This window comes from Nicotiana tomentosiformis, chromosome 12 (assembly GCF_000390325.3).
Source record: "Nicotiana tomentosiformis chromosome 12, ASM39032v3, whole genome shotgun sequence".
Lineage (NCBI taxonomy): Eukaryota > Viridiplantae > Streptophyta > Magnoliopsida > Solanales > Solanaceae > Nicotiana > Nicotiana tomentosiformis.
Window position 1 is genome coordinate 9,386,887 of NC_090823.1, and position 8,829 is coordinate 9,395,715.

Sequence of the window (8,829 nt, forward strand, 5' to 3'; positions counted from 1 at the left end):
TACCTCGAAGTATCCTCGTACAACTAGTTTACTGATGCCTGGTCTAATAAGATATACCTGGATCTGCATAAAAAGATGTGCAGAAGCGTAGTATGAGTACACCACAGTGGTACCTAGTAAGTTCCAAGCCTAACCTCGGTAGTGTAGTCATGAGGTCAGGTCGGGTCCTACTGGAGAATAAATAATGGCATGGTAAAATGTTTAAACAATATTATAAGATAAAATGACAATGGAAATGAATCAAGTAGTATGTCACATTTAATTACACCAAATAATGGCAAATAAATACCTCGTGGAAACAAAACACACTTCTTTTCAACTTTAAGAAAATCACAATAATAATCAAAGGCAAGTACGGCCATAAATCAATATCAACAAGGGCACTCCTGAGGTACCGCCTCGTAGTCCCAAATCATAAATAAATTCATAATATCTCATTTACTTATCTCACCGCGGGAGCCTTCACAATTTATTTTAGAGAAAATATTTTTTTCGAAATAGCATCCCGTGTTTTAGCCATCCTTATCACACCGCATGACTTCTAGTAGTTTTCCCTACTAGCCACGCGTATCAAGTCACCCTTATCTCACCGCATGCATTTCAATACACAGACTTTATACCACCACATGCGTATCAATATCACAATATATCACAATTTGCACCTCAAGTGCTCAAATAATTTATCTTGTCAAAATAATTCAACAACAATATTTTTTCACAATAAAGAGCTCACGACTCATGCCAAAATAAATCATCAATAATATTTTCCACAATAAAGAGCTCACGGCTCCATCATAATGAGTACAAAAATCTTACAAAAATATTCAAGACTAAATAATTCAGGAAAATAATATTTAAAAATCTTTAATACGTTGAATTCAATATCAAATTTAAAAATGTCAAATACTTCATATTAATAATGTTTAATTTAAAGAAATTTACCCTTCAAATAATGCACAGAGTAAAAGAAATCAAGTTTCAACTAAATAGGTATAACAATTAGCAGAAAAAGGTCAAACAATTTAAAGTATATATCTCAGACCAATGATGAAGAATATAACAAGATAAAATAATTTAATAAATACGCAACAGTGATCTACACAATTTAAAAATATAATCTTTCACATTTAGCCAGTGTACACACTCGTCACCTCGTGTACACGACTTTCAATATATTTTAATAATCACATCAATATTAATTCTAGGGGAAAATTCCCCCACACAAGGTTAGACAAGTCATTTACCTCGACTTGCTCCAATTTAATCAAGTATTTTTTTCTCGATTTTTCGACTCCGATCGACTCGTATCTAGTCATAATTAATTCGATACAGTCAACAAAAATTATAGGAATCAATTTCATAAGAAAATATTATATTTTTCAATGAAATCCGAAATTAGCTCAAAAATTGTCCGTGGGGCCCACCTCTCGGAATCCGGCGAAACTTATAAAATACGATAATCCATTCAATTACGAGTCCAACCATACAAGTTTCAATCAAATCCGACTCCGGATCGACACCGAAATCTCAAAAATTCGTGTATATTGACCAAATCCGAGTTAGAATAACTTACCCAAATATTTTTCCTTGAAAATATATCAAAATCGCCTCTCCTCAAGCTCCAATTCGTCAAAAACGCTAATGGGACGAAGTTCCCTATTTTTATAACTTATAAATTTGTCAGGGAGCTCGATTTATCAGGGAGTTCGATTTGTTAGGGGGCTCGATTTGTGAGGGAGCTCGATTTGTCAAGGAGCTCGATTTGTGAGGGAGTCCGATTTTGACACGGAGCTCGATTTTGACAGGCAGTCCGATTTTGGCAGGCAGTCTGATTTTGGCAGGCAGCCCGATTTTGACAGGCAGCCCGATTTTGACAGCATTTCCAGCAGAAAAATTGCAACAGCTTTTGCAGCAGCTAAGTCCCACTTTTGATCCGTTAACCATCCGAAACTCATTCGAGGCCCTCGGGACCTCAACCCAATACACCAATAAGTCATAAAACATCATACGAACTTATTTGAAAGTTCAAATCACCTCAAACAATGCTAAAATCACGAATCATGCTCCAATTCAAGCTTAATGAAACTTAGAATTTCCAACTTCTACATTCGATGTTGAAACCTATCAAATCAAGTCCGATTGACCTCAAATTTGCACCCAAGTCATAAATAATATAACGGAGTTGTGAAAATTTTCAGAATTGAATTTTGACCCCGATATCAAAAAGTCAGCTCCCCGGCCAAACTTCCAAACTTTAAATTCCTATTTTAGCCATTTCAAGCCTAATTTCACTACGGACTTCCAAATAAAATTCCGATCACGCGCCTAAGTCCAAAATCACCATACAGAGTTGTTGGAATCATCAAAACTCTATTCCGGGGTCGTTTGCACATAATTCGATATCCAGTCACTATTTGAACTTAAACTTTTAATTCTTTTCATCAAAATTCCGTATCCCGGACTAAGGACCTCGGAATTTGATTAAGAGCATACGCTCAAGTCTCAAATCACGATACGGACCTACCGAAACTGTTAAAATACTGATCCGAGTCCGTTTTCTCAAAATGTTGACCAAAGTCAACTCAATTGAGTTTTAAAACTCTAGTTCACATTTTAATCCATTTTCATCTGAAAACTTTCCGAAAAATTTTACGGACTGTGCATGCAAGTTGAGGAATGATAAATAGTGCTTTTCGAGGTCTTAGAACATAGAATTAATTATTAAATTTAAAAATAATATTTTTGGTCATCACTCTGAGTTTCCATGAGATGGAATCTGGATTAAGCTGGAGAAACCAAAATCATGTACTAGGTTGTGATGATCTTCGAGCTTGGTTTCTAATAAAGCTATGACATTAGGTCGATGATAATCCAGCATCGAACGGAAAGCTCTTCTAAAATCAACATTACTTGCACCCCTTCAATTCGAGATAATGATATTCATACTAGTATTCTGAGTTGAGGACATCCTCCTTTGGCTCGTTGGAGGACTATTTTGACTTATGTTGCCTTCTTGGTTCATCCAATAATGCGTGAACATTGTTGGAACCATCACTACTGCATATTGGTAGATTCCTGGTGGGTTTAACTTCCTTATAGTGATTGAGCATTTCCTCAAATCCACGGAGCAGCTTAAGATGAATCGTTTTTCTCTTCTTGCCTGGAACACCATTGTTTTTTAGTACCTCATCACTCCATGCTCCACTACTCTTTCTGTTGGCACCTCTTCCTCCTCTTCTGAAATTTTAGTCTCAAGATTGATCATCACATGTTTGATTTCTTAAAAATACTTATATGCCTGTAATTTATTTCAGGAGATTATTTCAAATAACCTTTAGCTTTTCTTAGTATTATTATAAACTTCTAAGTAAAACATTACACTAAATTCTTCAAAAATCTACGAAAGTATACGAAAAATAGTTTTGTAATGTGTAGACTAAGAAATCTTAATTAAAAGAAAAAAATTGTTAATTCAGATAAACAATTATAACATGCAATTCTGATTTTTAGAACATAGTAATGAAAGTTTTTCGCATGAAGCTATCTATCAAACATACCTTCCCGCATCACATCAATTATGTTGTAAATTTGCTTGTCTGCTTTTGCTTCACCTGCATTCCGATAATATTTTCTATGAAACTTGAGAGCACAAGCAATATTATCTCAATGCCAAAATCTAAAATGAAGAGGATCAAATACAAAATACTTTAAGGAAACACAACTCAAAAAAAATCCATGTCTATAAGAGCAAAACAAACCCAAGAAAAACAAATTCATGTCTATTATTCTCAACTTAATCATATATATATATATATATAGATAGATAGATATAGATGTATTTTGTCAAGTATACTTATATTTCATATCAACAGACCTTTGAAAAATGGCACTTTGCTTTTCTAACCCCCCCCCCCCCCCCCCCCCCCCAAAAAAAAAAAAACTAACAAAAATTGGTAAATCGTGTGTTAATTTATTTGGGGATAACTAAAATGCTCCATTTTTCCCCTTTATGATTTACTTATAAGAGAAAATTTCACAAGTATTGTGACTATGAATAATTATCAAAATATATTTCTTGGCTTCAATGATTTGAAGGCCAAAACATTAGTTAAATGTTTTAAACCTTTTCTACTTTCCATATTTCTCAACCTTAGTTAATTCATCAACTCTCAACCAAGATATTAATAGTCAAACAAGTTATTTGTTGATAGTGACTTTTTAATTACCATTTTTTATGGATTGTTTCTAGTTAACAACTAAAAGGTAGAATACTTCACAAAATAGATTAGCATCCCTAATTTTCACATGGAATATCCAAGGCAAGAATTTTCTACTTTGTGGAGTCAACTTGTCTTCCCCAAAGCGGAACCCACATATAAATTAGTGTTCAAAAGGCAATAGATATCAAATTAATAAATACTTTATACACATATTTATTTATTCTCACTTTAATTGATAATTGTTAAAATATTAAATCATTTGATTTGGTGTAATTATATAAACACCGGGTACGAGTAAATATTTACATAGGCTATTTTTGAATTCACTATTTACTTTTTCTAATCAGTATACATATATTATACATTAATTATATATAAATTATATATGGATTATACATATGGTATATCAACCAATTATATTTAATTTAAATAATTTAATAAACGACTATTTAGATTAATTTTTCTTATAATTATCCTAGATTTCATTTGGCTATCTATTAACCATGATTTTTAATTACTTTTGTAAAGTGTCAGTGTAAACACACACACTTTTGAGTGTGATATATTTAACAAAAAATCCAACTGCCCGTTATTTTCCATCATTTCTCATCTTCTCTGCTCTCAAGCAATAATCCATGGCTACACAAATCAAGAAACCATCACCTGCTTGTGCAAAAATAATAGAAGAAATTACAACAATTTACAAATCACTACCAACAAGACCATCAATAGTAGAAGTTGAAGCAGCAAATTCTGTACTAAAATCGGTAGAAACTGAAGAAGAAATTAAACTTGAAGAAATATCCAAGAAAGTAGAACCACAAGATGTTCCAACTGAATTGTACTCTGTATTACAACAAGTGAGAAAATCCATAGTTTTGTTTCAAAGTCAAGAACAAAAGAAAGAGTCAATTCAGTTAATTGAACTTGAAAAGACTTATCAGAAATTTGATGAACTTATTCAGAAGGCTTCAGAGTTGGTTTCTGTTGAGGACTCAATTGGTGAAATTGAAGAAAAAGTTGTGGTCAGTAATGAAAAGAGTGAGAGTTTGAAGGTGTTAGTTGCAAGTTCTGAAAATACTGCTGTTTCCTCTTCAGGTTTGGATTTTTCCTTTTATTTGTTTGTTTGTCCAAGATTTCAACTTTTTGCTTTCTTCATTTGTTTGGAATTATTGGGGGTTTTGGATTTATTTAGTTCAGCTCTGCTCTCATCATTTTACCTGTTTTTAAGCTCAAGACTTTCAGTTTGTTCTCCCTACTTAGAATAAAACAAGTTATTTGTTCTTTTTCTGCTGCTATATGCTTGAATTTAGAGCTAAAACTAGTAAGCATATAGTTGATCTCTTCTTCTTCTTCTTCCTTTCCCTTTTCTTTTATGATAACAGTGTCATTCGGGCCAGTTTGTACGCATCTCAACTGTTCCACATGGTATCTGCTATGTCTTACAGCACAAGTACTGAATAACTCTACGTCTGTCCACCGAGGCCTAAGTAGATAGGAGAAATCACATACTCCCTTCGTCCCAATTTATGTGGCGGTATTTTACTTTGCACGGAGAAAACTTTTGAAACTTGTAGTCTAAAATAAATCATATTAGATATTTGTGTGACTGTAAATCAATTCATCACCGATAAAATAGAAATCCTAAAGATAAATTATTCTAAATAATGAAAGATGACATTCTTTATTAGATTGACTAAAAAAGAAAGAGTGGCACATAAATTAGGTCAGAGTAGTAGCACTTCTTGTCTATGTTGCGATTCGAACCCTAGTTTCCATAGTTAAAACCCCTTTTTAATTGACAATGGTAGCTTGCTATGTACCTCGACTAATCTAGTGGATTGCCGGATATAGCCCTTGAGCATAGGTCTAGGTAGATCTGCACGCCATAGTTGGAGCAGAAAGGCTCATATTGAGTATTGTAGCTGGGATTCGATTCTAGGTTTGATCTTCTCTCTCTGCCCTCCGACAATAGTTAAATGAAAACAAAGAAAATAGCAAGTTACTTTTATGACGAACAACAACGACTACACTTCAATTCCAAGCAAGTTGGAGTCAATTATATGAATCCTTACTAACCATGTTGCTCTATTTAAGCTCATGTCAGACCAATATTATACAAAATAAAAATAAAAAGTACCAGAAGTTCTCTATAATCTCCACTGGCATATGAAGCTCGGACCGAACTAAAAGACTTTTATGACTAGACAACTAATGTGAAGCCCAAAGCTTCAATCTTTAGCAATTTCTGATATTTAGTTATGGATTTGTAACTATTAGAGAGTAAGCATGTGGATGTTTTCAATTCCTATATCTTGAGTGCATGAAGTTTACACAAGTTTTAGATTATTATATGGTAGGCCTTTTGGACTTTACGATAGGTTTGTGATTAGGGGCGGAGCTAGAGACCAAAGTATGGGTCGGTCGAACGCAGGAGCTTTGATCTAAAAACTGTACTATTTGTCTTAAGAATCCATTTAATAATATATAAATTATTAATTTAGAATCAGTAACTTAGAAGGGCTAAAATCTTGAACTCATAAGCTTCAAATCCTAGCTCCTCCTCGGTTTGTGATTCATAATATGCCCTAATTGTTATATGATTTTGCCTATAGGGATCAAGCACGCAGAGAAGTACAGTTATTTGAAAGTGGCCGCACTAATTGAAAACGCTGCGAAAACTGGAGCAAAGGTTGTTGATCTTCACAACAAGTTAATGGACAAGATTGAATGGCTTCCTATGTCATTAGGGAAGTTAGTGAAAGTCACTGAACTAAACTTTTCTGATAACCAAATTATGGCTCTTCCCACTACAATTAGTAACCTTAAGTCCTTAACAAAGCTTGATCTTCACTCCAACCAAATTATAAACCTTCCTGATTCATTTTGTGAGCTGCTCAATTTGACTGATCTCGACCTCCACTCCAATAGGTTGAAATCACTCCCATCTTCTTTCGGTAACTTAGTAAATCTGATCAATCTTGATTTGGGTTCAAACCGGTTCACTCATTTGCCGGATCTTGTTGGGAACTTAACCTCATTGAAAAGACTAAACGTGGAAACAAACGAGCTTGAGGAACTTCCTTACACGATTGGATTCTGCTCTTCGCTTGTAGAGTTGAGGTTGGATTTTAATAAGCTTAAAGCTCTTCCCGAAGCAGTGGGGATGCTCGAATCTTTGGAGATTCTTACGTTGCACATTAACAGAATTAAGGGATTACCAACGACGATGGGCAATCTCTCTCGCTTGAGGGAACTTGATGTTAGCTTCAATGAAGTTGAAAACGTGCCCGAAACGTTTTGTTTTGCGACCAAATTGGAAAAGCTTAATCTTGCTAACAATTTCGCGGACTTGAGAACATTGCCAAGATCAATCGGGAACCTTGAGAATCTTGAAGAGATCGATATCAGTAACAGTCAAATAAGAATACTCCCTGATTCCTTCAGATTCTTGTCAAAGTTGAAAACTTTTCGAGCTGACGAGACTCCACTAGAAGTACCACCAAGGAAAATAATAAAGCTAGGAGCTCAGGTATCTTAAGCTAAATTTATATTTCTGTCAACGAATTTTGGACTTGTGATCAGTAGATTTTAACTAGTTATTTTTTCTTCTTTTTTCTTGCCATCAGGCTGTTGTAGAGTACATGGCTGATTTTGCTGCCAAGAATGAATTTCAATCTCAGCGGCCAAAGAAAAGGAGAGCTTTCTTCCTAGGAATTGCCCTTTGTTTTGGCAGTGAGAGGAAGAGGCGGATTTAGGCGGGTTCTGTCAGTTCAACTGAACTCATTTCTTTCGGACCGAACATGTGTGTATGTCTAAGATCATAATCATTCTGAACCTACTGACTCTAGATCTTGGATTCGCCTAAGTAAGAGGTGTCGGATACCTTCAAGATTATCAAAACAATCAGTTTTCATGACTTTTTATGTATATATGTGAATAAAAAGTATGTTCAAGATTGTAAGGCTATAGCTATGTTACTTCATATTTATTGCAAAAATGTAAATACTGTTTTTCAGTATCTGTTGTAATATAATTGTTGGTTTGTGAACCATTGGTATGCTACCTAAAATCTATGGTATACTGTAGTTTTTCATTCAAATACTTTCTTTCACACTATAATTATCTGAAGTAATATGGATTATTGAAAGACTTTAACAGTTGGAAAATCAAATCTTGTTTGGTCCATGTATTCAGAATACAGAACCAAATTGAATGCAATGTGGTTGAACAGCTTGCCTAAGACTTTGACTTGACTACAACAATGAGAAAAGTCAAAGTTAAGTATTGGTGTATCATATATAGCGGTGAAAAATGGGCGGGTCGAAAACAGGTAAGGCAAAAAACACATAAATTATCCGATCTAACCCATATTTAATATGGATAAAAAATAGATTAACCGATGATAACTATTTTTTTATCCATTTTGCCACCACTAATCATAGATGAGGTAACAATTGAAGATTGAACATTACAACAGTAGAAATTTGATGAACCACTATATCTTGTTACTCTTTAAGAATGTCCTTAGGGGTTTGATCTATTATGTTTATTACCTTCTATACAAGAGTTTAACTTTTGTGTATTGACAAAGTTTAATTATTTTACG

The 8,829-nt window shown here is 34.0% G+C and overlaps 1 protein-coding gene across 1 annotated transcript; it reads left to right on the forward strand.

Annotated features, from left to right (window-relative positions):
• The first annotated feature begins 4,793 nt into the window (after positions 1-4,793).
• Positions 4,794-8,292, forward strand: LOC104108633 (plant intracellular Ras-group-related LRR protein 5-like). The gene is made up of 3 exons (XM_009617714.4): positions 4,794-5,318; positions 6,836-7,752; positions 7,850-8,292. The coding sequence occupies exons 1-3, from the start codon at positions 4,856-4,858 to the stop codon at positions 7,976-7,978; spliced, it is 1,509 nt and encodes a 502-aa protein (XP_009616009.2). The 5' UTR covers positions 4,794-4,855; the 3' UTR covers positions 7,979-8,292.
• The last annotated feature ends 537 nt before the right edge of the window (positions 8,293-8,829 follow it).

Excerpts from the sequence above, each read along its gene's own strand:
- LOC104108633 (XM_009617714.4), top strand. The coding sequence starts at position 4,856 with ATGGCTACACAAATCAAGAAACCATCACCTGCTTGTGCAAAAATAATA. Across the intron at positions 5,319-6,835 it reads TACTGCTGTTTCCTCTTCAG|GGATCAAGCACGCAGAGAAG; the intron begins GTTTGGATTTTT and ends TTTTGCCTATAG. Across the intron at positions 7,753-7,849 it reads TAATAAAGCTAGGAGCTCAG|GCTGTTGTAGAGTACATGGC; the intron begins GTATCTTAAGCT and ends TCTTGCCATCAG.